The following is a 26,748-nucleotide window of genomic DNA, read 5'->3' on the forward strand; positions in this document are numbered from 1 at the left end:
ATACCCTATGCCATAAAATGTGTGTTGACCAGTGTAATAATCGATGTTTTGAATCTGTGCAAGCTAGCCAAATGGAAAACATGATGACCATTCTATTTGACTGGCAGATCACCTTGACATATGATCTATCTCAGGGTTCAGCAACCAACATAAAATTAATAGCCATTTTTGTTTGTTTATTTTGTAAAAAAACAACAACCTCAATGCTCCAAGAGCCAGCAATGCATGTGTAATGACGACTTGACACACTTCTCTTGAGATGGCACTTTATTGAAGACACGTTCACTTGACATCAGGCGGAGACCCCCACTGCAACAGCCCCGAGTCTCCCGCGCATCTCCCTTTTACATACCAACTGAGGCCACGCCCCCCTTCTTGATCCTTCTCGCTGACTGGACGCTCGCTCTACCGTCCTCTTCCATCACCTGATCATGCTCCCTTCTCGAACATTCCCGTAGCCACCAGTCCCTTCTTACTCACAACTGACTCCCCTGTCATTACATCCCGTGGCCACTAGTCTCTTCACACTCACAGCTGATACCCCTGTCATTACCTCCCATGGCCACGAGTTCCTTCACACTGCAGACTGACTCCCCCGTCATTACCTCCCGTAGCCACCAGTCCCTTCTCACTCACAACTGATACCCCTGTCATTACCTCCCATGGCCACGAGTTCCTTCACACTGCAGACTGACTCCCCCGTCATTACCTCCCGTAGCCACCAGTCCCTTCACACTCACAACTGATATCCCTGTCATTACCTCCCATGGCCACGAGTGTATTCGAACTGTAGGCTGATTTCCCTGTCATTACCTCCCGTGGCCACTAGTCCCCTCGCACCGCATGCAGGCTCTATTGTCATTACACACGTAAATAATGCCACAAAGCAGTCCTTAAAGAGCCGCATGCAACTCCGGAGCCTCGGGTTGCCGACCCCAGCTCTATCTTCATCATCATTGTCTTCATTATTACAAATGGAGAACCTTTTCCTGGAAGCACTGGACCACGGGTGTCTGTCTCACCCGCGTAGCCTGTGCGACTGGCCTGTGAATGGCCCGTGTGATGTGCCCACTATAACCGCGTGTTTGTGCTGTGCAGCCATTTGATTGGGCGCTCGTCTCTTTGACTCGGAGCTTCATGATGCAGTCCTTCCTGAAGCAACTTCTCACTGAAGGTTCCCTTGCCCGTGTTTATCCTCTCGCACAAAACACATGTATTAAATAGTACGTTTTACATGTTTTAAAGTGTGGGGCCTTTTTGTGTAGATTTTATTTCATATAAAGCAAGCTGAGAAACCTTTATTGATGTGAGGTGTGAAAAAAATGTGAAATGTATTGATTATTACACATACAGCCCTTGTGTCAATGAGGGCCTCCACAAACCTTATAGGTCATGGGAGTTATTTGACCATATTTCGATTTAAAGCTTTCGTGACTGCAGGGATTCATCTTCTTGGTTCTTTCGGTAAAGTCACGTAGAATGGAAATAATAAAATAATACAAATTAAACATAATAAAATAATTCTCACAACGTTTCGGCCACAACGCAAGTAGCCGTCTTCAGGTGGAGAACAGGTCTGTCGTTGTGGCCGAAACGTCGTAAGAATTATTTTATAATGTTTTATTTTTATTATTTTATTATTTCCATTCTACGTGACTTTACCGAAAGAACCAAGAAGTTATTTGACCATACTTCACCACAGCAGTGAGTGGTCCACGAACCCTTGCCTCAAACACGAAGGCTTACAGGCGTGTGTCACCACACCGAGTGAAGATACAGTCAATGTCATTGTCTGATGATAGAGCCCAATAGAGGCAACTACAGACACAGTTCTGTAATATCATCTTCTGGAAGTGCGTTGATGCACTGCTCGCTGTGAATGCTTGTGATGCCTGTTCATTTATCCCTGGGAATTGAAATGCCATATGCATACAATGTTGTGTTTTGTTCAATTATGTATGGCCAGACTAAGACACTTAGCTTCACTCCTCAAAAGAACCTGGTTTAATCGCAGGTGGCTGTTTGGATTCAGCATGAGGGTCTCGTCATTGCTGGCTCATTGGAAGGTCCATAAGCCTTTGCCTCCTTAACCATCGAGTCACATGACCAAGTGTGTGTGTGTTTGCCTTGTTTCTCTGCTAGGGGAGAAATACATCATGACTTTCTTCAATGTCCTCAACTTTGGAGATCAAGGTTGAATACTGATTTTTTTTTTTTACTTATATGTAACGTACTGCGAGTGGTTGGGGCATGTTGTGATATCGCGGTGTACTGCGGTCCACTGCGGGTTGTTTTGGGAAGTTGTGACATGTTGAAAGACGCTGCACGTTGTTGTGAGGTCTCGAGGCGCGACGAGAGACGTTATTAAGCATCGTAGTAGCAGTGCTAGTGAACGATTATTTCACCAACAATCTGTTAAGATGACATGAAACAAACTCCGATCTGCTGTGGTGCCCAGGGTTAAATGATCATTTTTACGTCAAAATTATTCAGGTTAAACAAAGCATAAGTAACACATCTGAACAGCAAAACTAGCAACTAATGTGAAATTGTACATTAACTTACGAATTGTTATAAATCTAACCATGAATTAAACCAGATGTTATATTTGTCATCAAATATAAAAAAACAATACGGATGATGCTGTGGTGTAATCATGAGCAAACTGGATTTTCCATCCAGAGGCCACAGGTCCAGTTAAATCACCTGGCGTGGTCGTTCAAACAACACATTCCTGCGGAGGGAGCTGGTAGGAACGTTGGGTTGCTCGGTCAATGGCCAGGGTCAACGGCGGCGTGGTGTATTCCGCAAATATGGCCGACTGTGAGGGCGGGCACAAGCCGGCGTGAGTAGGTTAAACGTTGAGTTTTATAAGGGCACCACGGGGTGACCATCCCCTCCCCACCCAGCCCCACCCCTCCCACCCCCCACCCAGCCCCACCCTCCCTCCCCACCCAGCCCCTCCCCACCCTCCCCACCCAGCCCCTCTCCACCCTCCCCTCCCCACCCAGCCCCTCCCTCCCCACCCAGCCCCTCCCTGCATGACGGACGGACAGACACAATAATCCCCTGTGGGCTGGTGTAACCAGGAGGTTCCTACCAGTAATAGTTGACATTTATTAAATCCCCTACCTCTGTCCGTCCCTGCAGAAATATAAATGGGCACGCCACAGTTAGACGATCGACATGGTGGGGTAAAGTGTAGGTACTCCCACTGTGTCTGGCCAGCAATGAAGAGTAGGCCAAGTGCCCTCTAGCGGGGCTCTGTAGAGCTCTCTCTCTTGGACGCGCTTCTGCGAGAGGAACTGGTGCCAGGGAGCAATTGCGGAGCTGTGCCTTTGTCATCTTTGAGTCGAGTCACGTTAATTTTTGTCTCCTGGTGCTCCAGTTTTTCCCTCCACATTTAAAAACATGCATTTAGAGTATTTGGCTGCTATAAATTTCCACATGATAAGCCACTTTGTTGAGCGATCATCTGTGGCCAGGTCGCTTCTGAAAAAAAGCAAAGTAGCTCAGTGGGCCTAACCTGGAAAAAAAAAATAGTTTATTTTATTTTCATTTACATATGTGTTGCACCTTTCTGGCACAAACCTAACCACTCAAAGCGCCACCATCACGTTTACAACAATACGCGATGCGCTGTGGAGTGCTCCAAAGCGCCGCGAGGCTGTGAGAGTTGCCGGCTCGTGCTGAGATGAAGCGGCGGTCTGTGCAGGCATCTACGACGTGGTGAACAACCTGGGCTCCATGGTGCCGCGCTTTGTCTTCATGCCCATTGAGGACAGCTTCTACGTCTTCTTCGCTCGCTCGCTCAGCCGTGGAAAGATTGCCATGGAGCAGAACGAGGTGTGGATCGGACTGCGCATTTCGCCTCCCGAGTTCATGTACACACGATTCTGCGCGTGATGTCGGTGTGGGGAGCGGTAGTGTAGTGGTTAGCACACTACGCGATGAAGCCGACAACCCCGCTCACCGGTGATGATTATCTGCATTGGTCCTGGGCCTCCCCGAGGTCGGCTCAGCCTCAAATGAGTACCTGGTGCGGTGTATAAAAACATCGCCACTGGGGAGACTGGCCGTTAGACGTGGTGCTGGCCACCCACTCCCTCGTGTAGTGTGCCGGCCTTCATAGGTGCTCGCTAACAGCACTTGCCCCAACAGTCTGTTAAGGCTATACTGGGGATCTTTGTCTTTTGTAGGCTTGTAATGATTTTCCGATTCAATCGTTTATGATATCACGCGTAGATTTGCACGAGGAAGAATAAGTCATTGGCAATGAATGCAATTTTTTTTGTAAATGGTGCCTGTAGGCTATGGCGGAGCAGAGGAAGTGGAGACAAACATGATACCAAAACAGATCTCAAAATCGAGAAGATACCGATAAGACACGTTTACTTTGAATCGAGTTGTGATCCTCAATTGTCACAAATCAATAGGTTTGGGGAGGTTTGGGGGGGGGTGGGGTTGGTGTATTGTTCCTTGGCTGCTAGGGTAGTGACTAAATTATGGCCCCAGTGAAACAGATTTGAATTTAGGACATGCGCAGCACCAGTGGTCATTTATATTTTTATGTAGCCTACGTACAATTGGCCTAAGTTGAGTATCCGGTGCAGTGGTCTGGTCAACATCAGTACCAGGGGGTAACAAAGGCAATCGTACGTGTGTGTTGCTGAACTATTGACCCCTTCGCGTGCTATGTAAGCCTTGATAAGCTCTTACAGCACTTGCACCAACAGTCAAATATAGATACGTGGGAAACTGTTTTGTTTTTGTGGTGATTGACTTGCTGTGCTGTCCACCCTTTTTTCTGTATTCCTCATCATACACAACACCAGGGACAATTGTAATCTGGAACCTGGCCTAGACCTCTAAGTCAGCTCAGCAGAACAAAACAAAGTAACTGCTGTAGTGTGTGAACAGCAGCACTGGGGAGACATAACGCTGGCGGTGATGCTGGCCCCTCAGCCGGCGCGCGTGCCTCCTCTGCCCTCAATAGGCACTCGCTAACAGCACCCTTCCCCGTGCGGCTTTGCTGGCAGGATGACATCGCCATCGTGGCCAAGGTGCTGCAGTCGCTGCTCAAGCTGGTGCTGCTCATCGGAGTCACCGTCCTCACGTTCGGCTTCTCGTACTCGTACCTGGCGCTCGACTTGTACGGGGGATCGCTGCTCAGCTCCAGCGGCGGTAACCAGCAACGTCTTTGCCGTGTTTCCGATCCGTCATTCGGCTTTACTTAATTAAAGGGTGCTGTGGTGGCAGACTAATGCCCCTAGTAACTCTTGCAAATGAAACTCTCCTGGTCTCTTTGAGTACATACGTGGTGAAAAAGAAAACTTGGAATTATCTGAACAGGGTCACGTGGCCATCATGGCAACATCGCAGCATTTTTGTGGCGTTAACAAGCCCACGCTAGCGCATTTGCCGCATGTTGTAGCATTTGGAGGCGCACCGCTTTGCACCTCTGATTAGTGCCTCCGATTAGCACGGTTGGCTACGTACGGTGCGACAGACGTTCAACATACATTGTTGCAGAGGTTCATAGTTTGAATCTGCTTATGGGTGTATGAAACGTAAATAAGTATAACCCGTAAAAACAAAGTTTTTCACTATAAATCCTTTATATGTGTGGCGGCTAGAGTCCTCTCGTCCTCTGGTTTGAGATGGCTGCCACCTATGGTCAGATGATTGCATTGCACCATTAAGCAATTGGTAATTAAATATAATATTTTTGTCCTAAAAAGTGTAACATTTTGGAAAAAAAATTTCATGAACATTAATTGTCACGCACAACGAGTCTGTGTGGAAAATGTCAGCTCGATTGGATCACGGGAAGTGGGTTAAAAAACGACCGAAAGATTTGCACGGTTCTAAGCAAGCAAGCGAACTTAATATAAAGGATTTAAAAATACACGCCTTCACATTGGACGTTAATGATCCCATCACGTCAGTCGCATTGTGTGCTGGCATCATGGTCCAAATAAAAAAAAATGGCCACAAATTACAAAATTGAAATTTCTACACAGCAATCGTCACCCCCTACTGCGAAAACTTGGCAGAACCCTCCTGCAAAAAGTTGTGAGATTCGGCGAGATATTCCTGCGTAAACAATCAAAATAATTATACAAACGCACGGGATGGTTTAAAAAGTGAAGAGGCCACCGACTGAGATATTCAAAAAATATTATCATGTACAGTAGTCCCTTGAAGAAAGACATCATCGGCGCAGTCCACAGCATGGGAGATGGGGCTGCGTTTCATGTAAAAACTCATCAGCCGGCCATTAGCGGCAATGACCACGCGGCTGAGCCATGTGTAGTAGCTGTATGGTGTCGTGTCATTTTGTACATTCTGACCCGGGTGGTGAATTCTCTTGAGCAGGGCCGGTGTTACTGCGCTGGTACTCCGCTTACGTGCTGTTCTTGGCGCTGAATGGCATCACAGAGTGCTTCGTGTTTGCTGCCATGAAGCAGAGCGAAGTGGACAGGTGAGAGACCTGCTGGACTTGGTTGTTCTTGGCCAAGGTCAAGCACTCGTGGCGAGCGCTCTTGGCGGCAAGCAACACACCTCGCCATTGCTTCTCTTCCTTCTGCTCCGACCCATAGCTGTAACTACATAGGCACCTAACCAGTCTTTTTGGTTCTTTCGGTAAAGTCACGTAGAAGGGAAATAATAAAATAATAAAAATACAACATTATAAAATACAATTCTCACAGTAGTGAGAATTCTCATAGTGAGAATTGTATTTTATTATTTCCCTTCTACGTGACTTTACCGAAAGAACCAAGAAGATGAATCCCTGCAGTCACGAAAGCTTTAAATCGAAATTTAACTAACCAGTCGTAAAGTTAATTATAATTACGATACAGAAGCGTTTTTATAGTTGAAATTCCAGTTATATTATAACTGAGATTTATTGTGATTACAGTACCTTACACGTAATATTCCGCCTTTGACATGTGAAATCAATGATTGAATTGATCAAAATACTGTGCGGGTTGCCAAATCATTTAATCTTGCTAGCCATATAAATAAATCTGCTCTCAAGATTTGCTACCTTAGGTGGTACCAATTACTGCTCTGACTCAAGGATTATAGATGGAGCCTCGGTGCTGTGATAAGATAATAGCCCCCTCTAAGCTACGTGCCCACTTCAATGTGTAATATGATTTAAATTTTTATGACGAGGCATGTGTGTCATAACTTATATATTTACTGAAATGTTTTTCTCTTGAGAAATTCCAAACAAAATCGCTCTCAATTCAACCTTTAGGAGTGACCAGAAGTCTGTCCAGCCACTACAGTTCTTAAAAACATCTTAGAATATCTATTTATGCTGGAGGAATCCGATGAGCTATGTAGCTCTTCTTCACCACACATGCCCAGTTGTGTTGTTCTAACCTTGTGTTGCTAGTGGCTTTGTTCCGCTTGGCCCTGAAATGTTAATACTGATGCGGGCAACTACGCAGCAAGGTTACTCCGCAGCAAATAACATCGTGATACCGTTTCCACGCGTGTTCATGTTCGCGCACACGTACACGCAGGTACAACATGAAGCTCCTGGTCCTCTCGGTGGTGTTCCTGGTGCTGTCGTACGCGCTGACGCGAGCATTCGGCTCCGTGGGCTTCGTGCTCGCTAACTGTCTCAACATGGCCCTGCGCCTGTACTCCAGCCTGAACTTCATCGTCGACTACTTCCGCGACACGCCGCACGAGCCGCTCGCCGCGCTGCGCCCCAACCTCGTCCTCGCGTTCACATTCTTCTGCAGTTGGGTCATCACCGCCACCTCCGAGGTAGCACGGCTTCACCATCGCCGTCATCGTCAATGCCATCAAAGGGCCGTGACCTGGTCCAGCTATAGCACATTCGCCGCTTGTCGTAGCGGTTCACGGTTCGATTCCCGCGGCCACCCTGATCTTATTCTGCGGGCGTAATACCCGTAATTATACACTTCATACTGGACATTAAATGTCCTGTGACATTCATTCGAGTAGACTGTTGCTTACCGGCATCACGGTCAAAAGTTGAAAGACTAGAAATTTGGCGGCATGTGGCCGCTCTATTCTTATTCTAGCTCCTGCGGAGAGCTTCTCAGCGTTTTGCACCTCGCCCCTCTCCCCCTCTGATCACTGATGTCCTCTTCTCCCCACCCCCCCAATGTGTGCAAATACTACTGACTATTGTATGATGCGTGGGTAGGCATATATGCCTACAAAAGACATTTATTTTTGTGGGGTGGGGTGGGAGAGTGCATTTTTATTTTGGTGGTGGGGGGGGTCGACAATTGTTGGAAACCTGTTGGATAAACTTTTTACCCCCACATCTAGTGGGGGGGAGATCCACTTTCGATAACTTTTAGATTCAGGCCTTCTGAAAGGCTCTCATAATTTAGTTGATGGACAAACGTAACGCGGGCTTTTCTAATAGATGACCCGCAGATTACTCAATTGGGATTACACGCAGCAACCATTGCCCCCTCATTTGTAAAAAAAACTCGCTGAGGCTTTCTTGGGTAAACAAGCGTAAACAAATATATTGTTACTAGCTGAAAAGCATCTCCTGGTTTCCCTCTTGTAGATGCATTCCAAAGAAAAAAGGGCGCACAAAGCGAAACCGCACGAGACGGCTGCCTGCCGAGTAGCGCACACAGCACACGTCCGAAAGCATAGCCGCATGTGAATGAATTCAAACAGCGTATAACAGAATTGCGTTGTATCTACACAAATAATGTACTCCTCAGAGTAAATTTCGGGAGTGTGTTTGCCTCTTCGGAGCGTATTATAGTCCAGACAACACGGTAACTAAAATACGTTTTAGGCCATCAGCCTTTTGGCTTTTCAGACCAACATTATCCAGCAGCATTTGTCTAAGCAAGTAAACTCTCCACTGGTTTCGACCTCCTAGGTCTCATCAGCAGAGTCGGGCTTGTTTAATAAATACTGTTGGATTATCAGATGTTATTTACAAGTGCATGACATATAATCTGTAGGACCCTGTTCAACTCAAAAGCAATACCGTACTCACAAACGCATTATGAGTTTCCGTGGAGCATTGTGGGTAAAACCATGCTTTCCCCAGTTGTGCTGCATAGAGTCTGATGTAGATTCTGGTTTTACTGCGTGTTCTTTGCATGATGTCCGATGTTTCGCTCCACGTGCGAGGATCTTCTCCAGGAACTGAAAATTACGAGGTGCAACCCGAGAACGCATCAGAGATCTTCATTACTCTTTGGTTCTTTCGGTAAAGTCCCGTAGGTATAAAATAAAATAGATCACGACGTTTCGGGCGCAACACAAGCGTCCGTCATCAGGTGGGAAAGCATGGTCTGCTGCTGAGGCAGACTGTTTTTAAAAGGGTTGAAATGGGTGTAGTTCAAGGGTCATAAAGAAGCGGGCAGGGCTAGTGATGTTAATGTGAGAAATTAGCATGTTAATGTAAAAAAGAATATTGCAATCCAAAGGCATGATGGTACAATCCAAAGGACATGTGAGCATGAGAGATCTAAGAGAGAGGCATAGAGAGAGAGACACACACACAGAGAGTCGGAAATATCAGCTGACATCGGCAGGTAGGATGGAAACATAACAGTCAGTTAAGACTTTACCTGGTTAATAACGTCCTTCCAATGATAACTCAGTTTGTACCCATCTTCTCGATTGAAGTTGTGTCTGTGTTTATATATCTGGATGGCTTCATGAACAAATCTCTGAAGGTAGCTAGTTGGTTTGCAGATCTTCATTGTTGTTATATCCATTGCAATTACAGTTCCTTTGTCATAATGATCACCACTATCATCGTCACTGAGTTTGGTAATCGTCACAGATCCACTTTAATATTGCTCTGTTGAGCGAAGCCGCACAACGCACTGGGTACAGGATTGGTTAACGTTTTGTAAATTTACAGAATTATTTTCAAGTTTGTTTGATCGTACCTTTCCAGGGCTGAAGAATGCCTTTTGTAAATCTTCCAAAAGTCTGCCAACTGACATTTACCACTTGACATCCTTAAATTTCACGACCGTTAAATGATCATCCTATGCAGAGACTGACCCTGCCATATCAATTTGACGTTTATACCATTGGCTCAGGGTCACCATTGGAGATGAGTTTGTGTGAGCAGGAATGTTGCGGGGACGCTCGTGCTCATCATCTTGGTCTCGTCGCGTCTCTTCTCTCTGCAGTGGGTGCTGTGCTGTGACCACGGCAAGGCCCCACGCCTGCTTCATGTCACCCTGGGAGCCGCGTGCCTGTCGGCCGTCGGCATCGTGACTCACCGCACCGAACGTGAGCTCGTCTCGTTTGTATGGCATCAGTTCCTACCCGAGTTTTTCAAAAAGAAGCAGAGCTGACTCTCAACCACCATCTCTCTCGCATATATATGGAGTTTTTTTATTTTGAGTTTGCTTGGCTTTCTCACAATGGTCGTGTGGCTTTTTCTCCGGATCCTCCAGTTTTTCCCTCCAGATTTGGAATCAACATGCATTTAGAGTATTTGGCTGCTATACATTTCCATGTGCTAAGCCACTTCATTGAGCTATCATTTGTGGCCAGGACGCTTCCAAAAAAGAGCTGCATAGCTAATTGGGCCTTACCTGGTAAAATAAACACAGTTAATAGTTAGTCTCCCACTTCGATCCTCAGGGCCCGGTTACAAGAAATTAAATGGGTTTCCCTTTTCAATTCCCATCTATTTTGCAACTTGATGCCCTGTGGACCTCTTTGTGCCTATGGGCCCCAGTTCTAGTTGCACTGGCTGCACACGCAGTAGCTAAAATGCTAGCTCCAGTTTAGCAATTGGGGGGAAATACAGTTGAACCCGAGCAAGCAACAAAGCGTTCACAATGTCAAAGGTGAGACGTGATTGAGATTCGTCATTGCTTTTGCAAGTGAGACCATTGCGGCACTGGTTAAATATGATGGGGTTTTTGGTGTTTTTCTTTTTATTCAAATTCACCCTTGGCCACTGGCACACCGTGGCCTATTGCAGCATGTTCTTGTGACCTCTTTAAAGACCCAGTTACTGTGCAAGCCATCCACCGCTGCTGACATTGTGAACCCGGTTTGCAGTTGCCGTGTTACTTTACTGCCACGTATTTTTTCCGAACGTTGACATTTTTAAAACTGGTCGCCAGAACAGGCTGCCTTTTGTTAATGTAAGCTTTCTGTTAGAATACTTTCAGGCTGTGGTGGCATTGTTGCTTTGTGCATTATTTTGCGATGCTCTGCACACATTTTACCAGCTCATGGCAGGTGAGGGTGTGGGCCTGCATTGAAACGCATTTAGGCAGTGCCAATTCCTCTGCCTATCGAGTGGGGTTGTTAAATTCCATTTTATTTGTTGCATGACCGGTAACCGTATGAACAAAAATACGGTTACCTGTTTGCGCTGCACAAATAAAAATGCCTCGCAAATAAACTGAACGTGTCCACCTTTTTAACTGAGAAATGTAAGGAGCTGCCAGAGTAGTTGTAACAATTGAGTAACCCGTCCCCCCCCTCCCCCCTCCCCCCGCTGCCTCTGTCCATCCAACAGTATAAATGGATTTTGATTTAAAGCTTTCGTGACTGCAGGGATTCATCTTGGTTCTTTCGGTAAAGTCACGTAGAAGGGAAGTAATAAAATAATAAAAATAAAACATAATTATTTTATTATCAACTGTGGTGAATCCATTTATACTTCTTCTTGGTTCTTTCGGTAAAGTCACGTAGAAGGGAATAATGAAAATAAAACATAATAATTATTTTATTATGTTTTATTTTTATTATTTTATTACTTCCCTTCTACGTGACTTTAAAACATAATAATTATTTTATTATGTTTTATTTTTATTATTTTATTACTTCCCTTCTACGTGACTTTACCAAAAGAACCAAGAAGAAGTATAAATGGATTCACCACAGTTGATTGGCCGGTCACTTGTGGTGTGGGTAATGTGTAGGTACACTTCCAAGACGTCTGGTTAGCATGCAAGATGAGACCACATACACCTCGCGTGCACAAGCGAGGGCAATCGCAATTGTCGCTTAGGCCACGATGCCATTTGTACATTCACTTGTGTGCCAGTCAGTGCATTCGCTCCTCACATTATTTTGGAAGCGGTTACCATTTGCCAACTTTCAGAACCGCTAATCGATTCAGTTCTTACTGGCTTTCGTTTAACAACCCAACCTAAAGAGGCATTAAAACGCATGTTTATAAAAACAGCTCTGGGTGCAATTGTGGCATTAGAGTAGCAAGGCTATACTGTACTGAAGATCCCTAAAAAGGGTGAAACCGTTTTGCAGATGCCGTGTTACTTAGCTACCACCAGAATTTTAAAGACCAAAATTTTCTACCACTGATGTCCACTGGCTCGGTTGGACTGCTGTGCACTCGTAGCAGTGTTCTCTAGTGAGCTCACAAGGCATTGTTGGGGGCTTTCCCATAATGCAGTACAGCCTAACTATGGCCACAGTTCTAACTTTTGTGTCAATTGGTGGTTTAAAACAATGCTGTGTGCTTTACACACACAACTCTTGTTTAATGCCACCTGGAATGCAACACACGATTCATGCTATGGCCCAGTTGTGCTATTTACTGACTAAATTACTTTTTGCATGAATACTCTTGTATTTTCTCGCCTCCAAACACTTTTCTGTCTAATAAGTTTCTTGTCATCGACAGAAAGCGCTAGAATTTGTTTAATTATTTTGCTGTGTTTGTGCGTGTTACGCAATGATCTAATCTTTGCAGTACTACTTGTGATTAATTCACGGATTTAAACAAGTAAAATTCATTCCACAGTGATTACTTCACAGCTTTCAATCGGCATTTTGTTTTGTTTATTGTGATGTTTTATTTGTTTGCGGTGAGAGCAGCAGTTACAGCGTCCCAGTTTAAACACACACGCAGGGAAGCCAAGGTGGTGGGCGTGTAAAGTGATGAACGTACAATAATAACACCAAACACTTTCATCCGTTGTCACGGACGTCTTCAAAATGCAAATCAAGAGAGAAGATTTTGCGCCAGCGCATAAAAATGCACCTTGCATCACGTGCACACAAAATAAACGCCATACAGTTTTCACCCCCTCGATTAAAGTGCCCGTTTGCAATCATGGTTGAGGAAGCAAACGTTGATTTCTTTAAAACGTACTAAGGTTTTATTAATTTTTCATATTTTTACACCTTGTTCTCGTTTCGTTGTACAACACACCCTCCATTGTTCCAAAGTCTCCCTTGCAAGAATAATGTTGTCTCATTGGGCTCTCACCTGCGCGGAATAAAGAAAATATATGTACAGTTGTGTGAAAATAGTTTGGTAAGTAGCGATTGATTATGGGAGTGTGTAGAGTTGCTTGATGGCGCATTGGGGGCTTGCGGGTCTTGATAGCCACCCGTTTGATATCGAATAATTAAATGTATACACCTTACATTTATTTGCAACTTGATATTGAAGGACAAATCTATTTGTATTAAATATTTCTCATGAAATGAAAATAGCATAGAAAGAAAATTGTGGCCAAGTGGCTTTGTGGTCAGAGTTCCAATCGGCGCAGCCACCCATGATTATAAACCCACTTCTCGGCTGAAGTGAGTACATGGCCTTGGCATATCCAGAAACGACTGCTTGATTTGGCAAAATTCAACTCTCCAATGCGATGGACATCTCTCTCTATAGCAGGGGGCGAGGGGGAGTACAGCGCCCCTCGTGTGAAGTCCCTTGCAGGAATCTCAGAAGTAGTTCTATGATATAAACTTCTCCCCGTGCTATCCTATATTCTTAGGTTTTTTTCGGTAAAGTCACGTAGGTCAAAAATTTAAATTAATAAAAATAAAATAAAAATCACGACGTTTCGGAGGCAACACAAGCTTCCGTCTTCAGGTGGAACCGTCACAGCCACGACAGCTGTATCAAGTATATATAATATACGGAGTGGTAGCTCTTGTAATCTCTCATTTACTTGATACAGCTGTCGTGGCTGTGACGGTTCCACATGAAGACGGAAGCTTGTGTTGCCTCCAAAACGTCGTGATTTTTTATTTTATTTTACTTTTATTAATTTTAATTTTTTTTACCTACGTGACTTTACCGAAAAAACCTAAGAATATGAATCCTTGCAGTCACGAAAGCTTCAAATCTAGGGCTATCCTATCTAAAAAAGGGTGATACACTGCTGTGTGAAATTTTCGAATGGACATTCCTTTATGTCACGATGTAGATAACGCAGTTTGAATACAATTCCTTAAAATAAATATTTAATCGCTAGAAAAGCTTTTTTTCAGTTGGGGTGGAATTGTTTTCCGCAAAATGATTGGCAGGCTGTAGTGTGAGCTTTGTTGACTGATGGTTTCTTAAAACAAATCCATAATATTTATATGTTTATATCGAATGTTGTTATAAGCTTTCATGCGGTTTGTGTAGGTGATGTACGCCACTAGGCCTTGCCGCACAAGCTGTACTGTTACACACCTAGGCTTTGTGTCGCCGTTGTATCTTGTATACCAGGAGAACGACGCGATTGTGGTTAGAGCACTCAACTATGGTTACTGTGCGCAAGATTTATTCCTGGCTGCACCATCGGCACTCTGAACCTGTCGTGTGTGCCTTTAGGTCCGCATAACATAAAATATGCGTTTCAAACATCGTGTCGATATCAGCATTGGAGAGACAAAGGTGGCGGGGCAAATGCCTTTTGCTGTGGCAGCCGTAAAACAGCTGTTCGCCAACATCACTTTTCCCATCAGACTATGTATAAATTATACACGTAAAAATATATATTTCTTAAATGCTTAAGCCAAGCTATTTACAGCTCATTTACAGGAACCCACCAAACCAGATCACAAGATTACAATGGTGTGGTATGGTTGGAGTGGGGTAGAAAACCGATCGGCAGCCCAGGTAAGATGGGGTTGGTGTCATGTTATATTATAGTTTGTCAAAAATTAATTGAAACAGAATAGGCCGTGACTAAAAACAATGTAACAATCTGCTGGCTCTGACAAAATGCAAACGACTTTGTAAGCTTGTAAACTGAAGCAAAAGCAGTCTTCGGTTAAACGCTGTAAAGGTGAAAAGCTGCTCAATAAAATGCTTAATATTGACTTAAACGGGCATCATTGAGTAATTTGTGTAGATATTAGGCTGTACATGCAAATAACCATTGTAGTTTAAATGCAGGTTTTTAATCCTACATCACTGTATACTAGATGCTTTGACTTTGATGGTAAAAACTATCCCAATGTATAAAAATACATTTATTTTGTTATTAATGTTCCCCACGATGGCACTAACGATTACTTTGAGTTACGTAATACCAATGTAGACTACTAATCGGGATGGCCAGCTCTGTATACCCGGTAAGCTTTTATTATTCATAACCTTTATCTAAAACTCGAGTACCCAGCTGACGCAGCCCCCATCATCATCAGCTGCATCGTTGCTGCAGGGGTGATAAAAAGAGTACCGCCTGGTGGTGGTTGCACCATTTCATGCAAAGTCAGCAGTGGTTGTATTGAGAAACTGGTGCCCACCACAGTAATGTGGCCAACGTGGCATTTTTTTTACCGCTGCTTCAATTACTGAAGGTGGAAAAATACGTTGGAGTCATTAACATTGATTCTGAAGAACCCAATACACGCATTAAATCACGTGCGTAAAGGTTGACGTATTTTTATTCGTTATACGTTGTGTGCAATGGGTTCGTCACTTCTGCAGCCGTTATAAGCGCTGCTATTCAATGACTATCGAAACAAATCTCAACTCTGAATCTCCAGGTGGTGGTGATGAATCTCACCACCCCGACTCAATACCAGCACAGGCATGCGCTGCTTGCAGGTCGGTGGATTAATGTGAACCGGACTTCAGTAAAATTATGCAAAACAATACAACATACTGCTGGATTATAAAACTCAGGGGTAGAGCCCTGGCACAGTCGTTATAAAACTGCATACTATGCACCCGGGTTTCTTCGTACAATTCCTGACCGTGGCAAACATCAGTGGCGAGTGATATCTGAACCTGTCCTGGGCACCTCTACCCACCAACCCACACCGACCAACATGGTGAAATGTGGTCAAACATCTCCCAACGACGGACAAGGCGTCAGGAAGGCCTTCATCCAGCAGTGGATTGACAAAGGGCTGTAAATTAATGTCGCGATAATTAAAACCGGACAAGGATGGTGGCGCTGGAACTTAATTACAGTGAGGCCTCTGGTCAATCATCACCAGGCTCAGGTGATATGTAAAGTAGGGCTATATATATAGCCTTGCAGGTTCCATTTGGTCAGCAGCTTTTCGAGGTGGCGGTGTTGTGTTGTGTTATGCTGATCCAGAGATTTGTATTACAGATGCGTCACTGGCAAAACGTGGGCTAATACGTGGAAAACTGTACGGGCTCAAATTTGATCTGCACTGGGTTTACGTTTCACAGACCATGTCACAGAATCTGCCATTGTTCTGTGCAAACACAATCCTCGTACTATAAATATATAGTATAAAAAAGCCCGTGTATTATTCTGCATGTGTCTTAATGGATGCCTCAAAACAAATTTTAATTCGTTACATAATTATAATCGCAGCATGAGCCTGACTTGGTGCCTTCAATTATTCGCACAACAGTGACGAGCGCTGTCTAAACATCTGACCCAGTCCTGCGCCCCCCCCCACCTCCAATTTCATCGACCCGCGCCCGCCAACGCGGTAAGGAATGGTCACACGACCCCCATGACTGACATAGCATGGGAAAGCCTTCATCCAGCAGTGGATTGAAAAAAGGATGTACATTATACTTTACAGGGAATACATACTCTGGTTCTTTCGGTAAAGTCACGTAGGTATAAAATAAAATGTTCTTTTAGGTATGAAATAAAAATTTCTTTTATATAAAATATATTATTTTATACCTAAAATACAAATTTATTTTAGAGTATGGATTCCTGCAGTCACGAAAGCTTAAAATCAAGATTTTACAGGGAATACTTTCTGATAGGAAGACCTCAAACTTACACACACGTACACATGAAAAGCACAGTTCTGGCATGGGAACCACAAGAGCAGGTGTCCCACATTTAGTAAATATATATCAAAGGCTTATGTTGAGCCCTTAATTAAAAAAACACTGTTATATGCTTCCTACTATAGTAAGCACCAGAGGTGTGGACTCGAGTCATGTGACTTGGACTCGAGTCAGACTCGAGTCATGAATTTGATGACTTGCGACTCGACTTGGACTTGCATAACAATGACTTTGTCCCACCTATGAGATGTGGACTCGAGTCATGTGACTTGGACTCGAGTCAGACTCGAGTCATGAATTTGATGACTTGCGACTCGACTTGGACTTGCATAACAATGACTTTGTCCCACCTCTGGTAAGCACCGTCACAGCAACAAGTAGGGCTTTGAAGAAAGTGATGCAATGCACAAGGACAATTGAAATTAGTTATTTTTCATATGCCAACTATTGCTTTGTGGAAGTTTGGTTTATGTCCATCATCAATGCCATAAATCAGCATTAGAAACATAACAGTTTAACGATTATATTCTTGGTTCTTTCGATAAAGTCACGTAGAAGGGAAATAATACAATAATAAAAATATAACACAATAAAAATTCTCATGACGTTTCGACTGCAACACAAGCAATCATCATCATCATCAGGTGTGAAATCCACCGCCGTCGGCGCCCAACTTTTTTCAAATTTTCTTTCTGTGGATTTCACACCTGATGACGATTGCTTGTGTTGCAGTCGAAACGTCGTGAGAATTTTTATTGTGTTATATTTTTATTATTGTATTATTTCCCTTCTACGTGACTTTACCGAAATAACCCAAGAATATGAATCCCTGCAGTCACGAAAGCTTTAAATCAAAGTTTAACGATTGTTTACAATGATAATTTATTTTTTAAGATGGCCATGTGCAGGAGTCGCATGGATTGTGGCATCCCAAAACTGAGGGACGGCGGCGACACGGGGACACCTTCACCCAGCGGTAGATCGCGATAACCGACGATGATGACCCCGCAATTATTTTATGACCAGAGCTTCCAGTGCTTAATCCACGCCAGCCTCTGCAACCCACGTGCTTTTGACGCGGCACTAGGTCTTGGAAGAGGATACAACGCGCGCGAGCGATAAGACCGGACGGTGTGGAACATCGCTCTTGCTGGTGCGGGTCGTTCACACGCGGCTGTCTGGCTTGAGTTTGGCACCGTTTCCAGGACAAGACATGAGCGGTTCTTTCCCACCAGCCGCGCCAACGTCACCCCCATCGCTGCTGTCAGCCGTTCCTTCGGTGGCCGCTAGCGGAATGGTGCCGTCGGCCTCCGTCCCACCATCGCCGCCCAACCGGCGGCTCTCGACGGCGCGGTGCGCTGCCATGGCTGCGTACACACAGCCGTAGCCCGCCGCCGCAGCCATCATGACGCAGAGGAGCCCGCACACCACTCCCGCCACCACCACAGTGGTTAGGGCGTAGCGCACGCTGGGCTGGCGTGCGCGTACGCGGTGGTGGAACATGCACGCGTCGTTGATGCCGCGCTGCACCGAGCGCGGGGACAGCGTGCCGGGCTGTTCCATGGCGAGTGCCATGGGACCCCCCGCAGACAGATGAGCCGGAGCCCGGCGCTGCGCCGGAGGCAGCAACTCCTGCACCGATAATGCCAAGGGTTCTTTGGCGGACAAAGACTGGGGCATCTGCGCCGGCATGAACAGAGGTGGTGGCTCCTTTGCCGAGAAGGGCGAATGTTGCTCCTCTGAAGGTGGCGGCGGTGAGCGTTGTGCCGAGGACGGTACGGTCTCTTCTGCTGAAGGTGGTGGGGGTTTGTGTTCAGAGGACATGAAAGGGTGTCCTTCACGCTGATCGTCCTGCCTCCCCTCTGCCTCGAAAAGCAAGGACTCGGAGAGCCTCTGTGCCCCGTCGGATGTGTTGCTGTGGGTTTCGCGCACAGATGATTGGCACCAGGAGAACATATCGGAGGACAGTTGCTGGAGTGGCCTGTTCCTGAGCTCCCTCGGTGCAGAGCACGACAACCTGTCCACCTCCCCGCCTGCACAACCACACACACAAGGCAAGCGTATAAGCCTTGCTGAACAAGGTAGATTGATTTGTCAAAAATAAAGACAAACGTCATTTTCACTCTGGTCTTGATTTTGTTGAATGTGTAAAATATCTGGATTGTGTTTAGAGATGTAAAAAGCTTCCCCGAATAAAGGTAATTAAAAATACGGGAGTATTATCAACTAACGCTCGGTGATGGTATATTAGGAGTCGGTGTATTATTTGACTTGTGTGCTTAGATCATGCAGTGTTAATTAATATTATTGGGTCTTTCGGTAAAGTAACGTAGATAGGTTTGTGTTGCGATCGAAACGTCGTAGTTTTTATTTTCAATTTTCTTTGAACCTATCTACGTGACTTTACCGAAAGACCCAAGAATATGAATTCCTGCAGTCACGAAAGCGTTACGTCAAGATTTAGTGTTAAGTAATGTTAGCTTTAACACGTAGGCTTTCACAACCAATATTCATGATAACGTTTTTTGGGTTAGATCGCGTATATGTAAATGTGTCTTATACCCACCTCCACCCGACAGTTAATTAGGTTTGTCACGTGAACAAAACGAGCCAATTTGTTACTGCATTAGCACACCCCGGTGTGTTAGAGAGAAAATCCACAACATTTACAATTAAGTAGGACGTTTCGCTGGCGATTACAACCAGCATCAACCGGAACCCAAAAAACCTGATAAATAAAGTTTTACTTATTTGACAATTTCATGATAAGTCAAACGAAGGCACCCTAACGAGAGACGTCCTGTACTGTGTTGCATGGAACAGTGGCTTGTGACGGAGGTTTATATAATATCAATCTTCCCCGTGTTCACCACCAATAAAATGCAACTATTTAAGTCCATCAGCATATGGCAGCATTTGTTAAATCGGACAAACTGTAGACTGGCTTCTACTTAATATGCCTCATCAACAAGTTTGTGGCCAGTTTAACTATGCTTGCTGGGTTACCTGATGTTGTCGGCAGGAGCTTTCCATGAACAATTTGGAACCCGTTCAGTGCAGTGCAGCTAAATTGTACAAAATTATGCACGTTGTGGGTAATGATAAATAAAACAGTTGATTTATTTCACCATTGATTAAATTATGTTTTGTTGGTGATAGAAACCATTTCGTTCTATTAGCCAGCAACATGCATTTAATAAGTGAAACTCTGGACTGGCTCCGACTTTCTGGGTATCAGCACCAGTGTGCCGCCCTCTTCTGCAAATGTGAGACGGTGGTCTGTTGAAAAAACCCATCTCGCACGCCCTGGGTGGTCATGCGATGCAAACCTCGAAACGTGAGCCATTCCAGCCACAGCCTCAGCCCCCACAGGGAACAGTCGCACTCCCAGGGGTTGTACTCGAGCTGCAGCCACGCCAGACGGCCCAGCGGTCCCAGCAATCCGCTGGGGATGCTCGCCAGACGATTAGCGCGCAGGTCCAGCTTCTCGAGGGCGGTGGTGCCTCCGAACAAACCCTCGGGCAGCCGGGAGAGCTGATTCCAGGCGAGGTCGAGAAAGCGCAACTCTCGCGAGCGTTGGAACAGCTCTTCGCTCAGCTCCTCCAGGCGGTTGTGCGATGCCCGCAGCGTCACCAGGCCCGGAAACGCCGAGAGCGTGACAGGTGACATCTCCACGATGCGATTGTAGGACACGTCCAGGTGACGCAGGTGCGGAAGCGGCCGTGGGGGGTTCGCCCGCCCGGCACGGAACCCGTCCAGCTGGCGGAGGGCGTTGTGACTCACGTTGAGCGTCGAGAGGGAGCTCAGGCGCTGCAGAAGATCGAAGAGGCCGGACCCACGGATTCTGTTGTGGGACAGGTCGAGGAGGCGGAGGGAGGGCAGGCGGTGTAACGCGTGCTCCCGCACGCCGCGCAGCGCGTTGTGGCTCAGGTTGAGCGAGAGCAGCGCCGGGCAGCCGGAGAAAGCGTCCGGTGGGAGGATGGAGATGCCGGTATGGGACACGTCCAGGGCTTGCAGCGAGCGCAGGCGGAGGGCGTCGAGCACCAGCGGGGCAGGGAGGTGGCCCAGCAAGAGCAGGGCTTGGGTACCCGGCGGCAGTGCGCTCGAGTTGACGTGCCCGCTGCAGGCGAGGGTGCCCGGGGATGGGCACGTGCAGCCCTTGGGGCACGGCGAGGCCGGCGACGCGTTGGAGCACAGGGCTACGAGAGCCACGATCGTCGTGGAAACATCTGGCGGTGGGAGAAAACGACGAAGAACAGCGGCCGCTCACCTTGAGCGGTTTCGCGTACAAGCCGGCAACGAGCTCGTGAGAGTGTCACTTTTTTGCACTCAAATGAGACAAGATTTCGGTGGGAATTTGGTAATATAAGATCACTGTCACCATTTACAAACGCTACTTAAGACAAAATAAAGTTTGCAAATCAAATAGAGCGAATGCATTACAATGACAGCTGGGAGCAAAGTGCAGCCTTGCCAATGTAATTTGTTCATTTTCACTACTTTCTATTGGAGCCGAAACGCAAATTCCACATGTGCATGCATTCGTGCAAACATGACACACAGTAGCACACAACACATGCATTCCTATGTACATCACGCATATAATGGATATTCACGGGTATGTTATACATTCGCTAACGCATACAACGACGAAAACGTGCGTGCGAGGGTTTATCTCACCGATTCGCAACATAATTCGGTGTCGAGTAGACACTTGGAGCTGTGTCCCGGTGCGCGTCTTCCTCTGCTCCCTCGTGTGTGGCGCTTGCGACGCGTGCTCCTGACAGTGGTCGGTGTCAGTGCGCGCACAAAGACAACGCACACGCACGAGCGCGCACACACAGACAACGTAGTTAATCCCACAAGCCAACGCGAGCAACTCTCAGCCCGCCCCCCCCCCAAAAAACACCCTCCCGTCAACTTTAATGCGAGTAGCCCCCCTTTCAATGCTCTCTGTGAAACGCTGGGCCAGTCTGGCGTCAAGCCAACACCACGGGTTCTCTCCTCTGAGCTGTTTAGGCCCAATTGTGGTGATGTAACTTCCCACGTCTCTCCAGTCTTCTCAGTTCTCACGCGGTTGGTTTTGCCAACAGAATGTTGTGTGCATAGACGTCTATTTGGGAATTTAGGCCAGATGTTTTTCAAGCTTCATCGGTTTTTTTTTGTCCAGGTGCTGGCACATGCCAAACTCTCACAGATGGAATTTAGCCACATTTCCAAATGCAATCCACTGCTCTTAGTGAATCTACGCCTTTCATTCATGGGGTTGTTTTACCATACTTCATGCTGGTCAGAGTGGTTTGATGAAGGAAGGTCAAGGACTGGTTCAAATATCACTCATCACTAATGTTCGCGATGGCCAGGCTTTTGTACTTTTGTCCCCGGGTTTACAGTGGAGTATGATAACATTGGCTCTTAAAGCTACACCCATGGATTACTGCAGGGTATTATTAATATGGGTATTAAAAACAAACAGGTCACATTTAGTAGCTCTGCACTCGATTATCTATGATTGGACTCTACCCAAGAGCAATACTGGTATTCTGAATGTAAACACCAATTGAAATTTAAATTGATTCAATGCCAGAGTACATCTTCTGGTCGTCACAAGTAGCTCCAGAACTTTCATATATTTACGTTTGTAGTAATTTGAAAAGCGTCTCAATGATGGCTGCAAAGGATGCACTCAGTGTCATGCATTTTCGTTTGCAGAGATATCTTGATGTTAAAATTGGGCTTTAAATATCGACTGCTGTATACGCAGTGCTATTTCGGGACACCTTGACCAGATCACAAGTCTTATTGCTCTGCGAACTGGAATTTCTCGTCAAAATCAAAGTGTATCCCCATATTCTTTGGGTCTTTCGGTAAAGTCACGTAGATAGGTTAAAAGAAAATAACAAAAAATGTTATAAATTGTTACTTTTGCTATTTTATTTGAAACTATCTACGTGACTTTACCGAAAGACCCAAAGAATATAAATTACTCCAGTCACGAAAGCTTTACGTCAAGAATTGTATCCCCATACTCAAATAGTAACAACAATAGGACCGTGATCACGACTATTGGCAGTATTGATCCAACGGAGGAAATACCATGCAACATTATCTCCACAGGAAAGCCAAAAGACATCAGAAAATCGTGAATTCTAAGCTGGATATAAGCACACCTTATAAATACATTTCTCATAGGCATCACATCCTTACAATGCACTGGTGCGGAGAAGGCAATTGGCAGCTTCTGATACAAGCACACGTGGCCTTTCTCCCAAGGGGTTTGCTTATGTCCACATTCTGCTGTTTTAATTTTTGATATTTTGAATTCCTCCCTGCCCTGATGGAAGAGCTCTTTGATGTGTTTTTGGGGTTGTACCACAAGCTGTTCAGCAAGACGTGTGACGTTGGACCCCACGTGTTGGGAACCAACCCGCACGCGTGCACGCGCTTAAGCGGCAGTCATGCCATCGAATGCCTACAGAGTAGACTGGACATGAGCATGAAATTTTAATCTATGGAGTGGAACTCAATAACAGAATGTTTCTGGATCAAATACGGGACCTCTGCATATCTGATCGCTCTCGTCAAAAGCCTCCTGTTGATTAATCCCTGTATGCAACAAGCGCCGTGCGCCGTGTATAATCCAACCCAAATCCCGCCACGTGGTGCACTCAATTCGATTAATACGTCAACCCTCTCAGCTGATCCCCCTGCAGCTATATGTGAGGATTTGTTTGTATTCGACATTAAAATATATATTGTTGACCAGGTGTAGTCACAAATATGCGCCTATTGCACTCAAGTTAATGTAAAGAGTCGATTTAAAGCTTTCGTGACTGCAGGGATTCATCTTCTTGGTTCTTTCGGTGGCCGAAACGTCGTGAGAATTTTTTTATTATGTTTTATTTTTATTATTTTATTACTTCCCTTCTACGTGACTTTACCGAAAGAACCAAGAAGATTAATGTAAAGAGGTCAAGTTTCAGCCCTGCAATTACTTGCCCATCCCACTGCTGGAGGATAGATCTCCACGACTTAGAGGGAGCTCTGGAGAGCCGATCTAGTCGTGGATATTTAATCTCCCTACTCGTGCTGGACAAAACCTCTTTGAATAGGTGGCAGTACCCCCACTGTACTCCACCACACGCGGCCGACTAATCAACTGTGTTGTAATTCTAGATTTGTGTTGCACGCATTTGGGGCCGTCCATAGATGACGTCACGCGATTTTGGACGATTTTTGCCCCCCCCCTAGTCACACGGCGTTACAAAAAGTCAGACCCCCCCCCCTTAAATATGACGTCAAAAGCTCTGCCCCCCCTCCCCCAAAATAAAACATGCTTCAAATCGCTTTAAACTATTGTCATTGTAGTGCGTATTTAATGTGGCGCTGCACTCTGATGTTGTAGGAGAAAACATTTATTAAAAAGTCTAATTAATTAATTAGAACGTGTTGTCTATATTTATTTCAAGTTGCGCATTTTGATGTGACGTCACATTTCTCACCCCCCCTCCCCTCGTCACACATCGTCACAAATGTCTGACCCCCCCTAGGTGCGTGACGTCATTTATGGACGGCCCCTTTATACTGCTGGGTGGACGGAAGAAAGGGGATTTAATAAACTTGCCCCACTGTGTGCCATGCTGGAAGAACAAATTGAACTAGTGCCCTCTGGGTTGCAAGTCCAGTGCGCTAACCACGACACCAAAGTAGCATCCCTTAAAACTAACGTATTAAGGATAAATATCACGCCAACCGGAAATTAATTCTAGGGATACATTTCAGAGTTCAACGCTATCGAATGTTATTAATACAACTAAAGTAATGTATACTGAACACCTCAACAATGTGATTCTCCTGTGTGTATTTTGTTGATGGAAATGTTCTAAATCAGCCCGAATACGGAAAACACACGTAATACGTTATTAACCATATGTGTGATGTCCATATCAAGTAATCAGTTAAACAGCATTTTATATAATACATGTTTTGAATGTATTTGTAGATTTTAAATCCACATGCTGCATGCACAGTTAAAAGTGCAAACACAAAATTAGGCTGTACCATGATGTTTCATAAACGCCCTTACACTTAGAAATACCACACATCTATATTTTACTTGACTGTGTACTTAATAATCTATTTTTGGGTCAGATCGTGTGAGTTAAATCTGTGTTGTACATCCTCTTCCACCCGACAGTCAGTTAATAAAGTTTCCACGTGAACAAAGGTGCCAATTTATGACAGCTTCAGTACACCCTTATGTTGGAGAGCAATGCATCACCTACTTGCTGATGTTTGCATCTCATAAAGTATGATTATTATTTGCTTTGAATGCATTTATATGTATCCATATATTGTATGTCCACGTTGCTGTTATTTTCCACATATGCAAGGATGACCTTTGCTGGATAACAATCTGGCATTATATTTCATCACCCGTCTTATTTCTCTATGACGGTCTTGCCAATTTTTTTTAAAGAGTTTTCAACATTTATAAACAAAATGATCCCGTTGTACGTACCTTGATGCCGTTTGCAATTTACCTCAGTACAATAGATTAGATAGTGAATCAAAAAAAAAATATCACACTAAATAATCCATCGTATTTGAACTCGCATTCTCTTAATACAGAACACAGGCTGTAAAGTAATAAGTACCTAATGTTTGGATTGTATGAGGCTTGGAAGCGCTAAATTGTAAAACATTGACGACATAGTTGCTGGAATAAACCCAGCTGATACAAGGCACGCTGCTTCGGAAACAATAATTTACAGCAGCAATGCTGGACAACCACACTTCACGAGGCAGACTGGCACAACAATACTGGACGTCTGTGAAAAAGAGCTTCATCCCTCATCGGATTCCTCCAGTCGAAATGAAGATTCTTTAAATGTATTTGGTTGGGTAAATGTGAGTACTTCGTGCTCGTTTAAAGCATCTCGTTTTAAACAGGAGGCTCTTCCTGCAGCTCAAGACATGAAGCAACACACTGTTAAAAATATTTTCACGAAGCATTTCATTTGATAGACAGACTCGCACATTTCCAGGGCAGGCATTCACCTACACCCTTAGTACCGCATTGGAAGAAGCACCACTGATGGTGCATTGTCTTTGAGTTGTGCGCCTTTTGGCGTCATCTGGTCCAACATCATGTGAGACTAGGCTCTAAGGAAAGCTGTCTCGGGTGTGGACCAATCAACTTCAAGGACAGTGCATACATTATCAGAGTTATGTTTTTGTTTGCATTATGACTGCAGGTATTGTGGTCTATGCAAACATGACTCCTCGTAAAAAAGGTGTCAGTTTTTTGCCAGATAAAAGGGTAAAGAACATCATCTTGGATCTTTCGAAAGAACCAAGAAGATGAATCCCTGCAGTCACGAAAGCTTTAAATGGTAAAAAAAAAACAGTTATCACAAGCACCACTTACTTGCGTCACCGTCGCTGTCTTGTCCTTTGCACTGCTTTGTTGTTCTGGCTGGTGCGGTCTTCACACCTGTCCGGGGGTGATTGCCTCACATCTTTGTGCGTGCCCACTTCCCACAACGATCCCACCCTGACAAACACTCAGGGGCAGCTTTCTTCCTCTACACCAACCCACCGACTCGCACACGCAAACCCACACAGACCTCGGGGCTTGCCCATGAGCATACGCCTACCTGAAACTAACCCATGTTGCTGTACCCCTTAATATTTCATGATGGAGCCAGGGCAATCTTGTGGCTGACACTATACACCAGCGTCCAGTTATA

General features: G+C 45.2%; 2 protein-coding genes across 4 annotated transcripts in view; one reads left to right on the forward strand and one right to left on the reverse strand.

Moving 5' to 3' along the window:
- Positions 1-15,095, forward strand: part of RFT1 (RFT1 glycolipid translocator homolog) — a 29,089-nt gene extending 13,994 nt beyond the window's left edge. The window contains exons 8-15 of one of the 3 annotated variants that reach the window (XM_078860867.1): positions 1,099-1,174; positions 2,143-2,193; positions 3,716-3,846; positions 5,040-5,184; positions 6,379-6,484; positions 7,542-7,791; positions 10,179-10,281; positions 12,856-15,093. In XM_078860867.1, coding sequence (XP_078716993.1) covers positions 1,099-1,174; positions 2,143-2,193; positions 3,716-3,846; positions 5,040-5,184; positions 6,379-6,484; positions 7,542-7,791; positions 10,179-10,281; positions 12,856-12,914 — 921 coding nt within the window. In that variant the 3' untranslated portion in view covers positions 12,915-15,093. Of the gene's footprint in view, positions 1-1,098; positions 1,175-2,142; positions 2,194-3,715; positions 3,847-5,039; positions 5,185-6,378; positions 6,485-7,541; positions 7,792-10,178 lie in introns of all 3 variants that reach the window. The other 2 variants (XM_078860868.1, XM_078860866.1) reach the window with 2 other exon arrangements.
- A 3,065-nt stretch (positions 15,096-18,160) lies between these two features.
- Positions 18,161-21,731, reverse strand: LOC144934898 (uncharacterized). The gene is made up of 3 exons (XM_078861167.1): positions 21,677-21,731; positions 20,238-21,225; positions 18,161-18,911 (listed from the first exon to the last, which is right to left on the reverse strand). The coding sequence occupies exons 1-3, from the start codon at positions 21,687-21,689 to the stop codon at positions 18,161-18,163; spliced, it is 1,752 nt and encodes a 583-aa protein (XP_078717293.1). The 5' UTR covers positions 21,690-21,731.
- Between the last annotated feature and the right edge of the window lie 5,017 nt (positions 21,732-26,748).

This window comes from Lampetra fluviatilis, chromosome 11 (assembly GCF_964198595.1).
Source record: "Lampetra fluviatilis chromosome 11, kcLamFluv1.1, whole genome shotgun sequence".
In the NCBI taxonomy this organism is placed as follows: Eukaryota; Metazoa; Chordata; class Hyperoartia; order Petromyzontiformes; family Petromyzontidae; genus Lampetra; species Lampetra fluviatilis.

Coding starts and splice junctions, on each gene's coding strand:
- LOC144934898 (XM_078861167.1), bottom strand. Junction 18,912..20,237: donor CAGAAGAGGGCGGCACACTG/GTGCTGATACCC, acceptor CGAAACCCACAG/CAACACATCCGACGGGGCAC.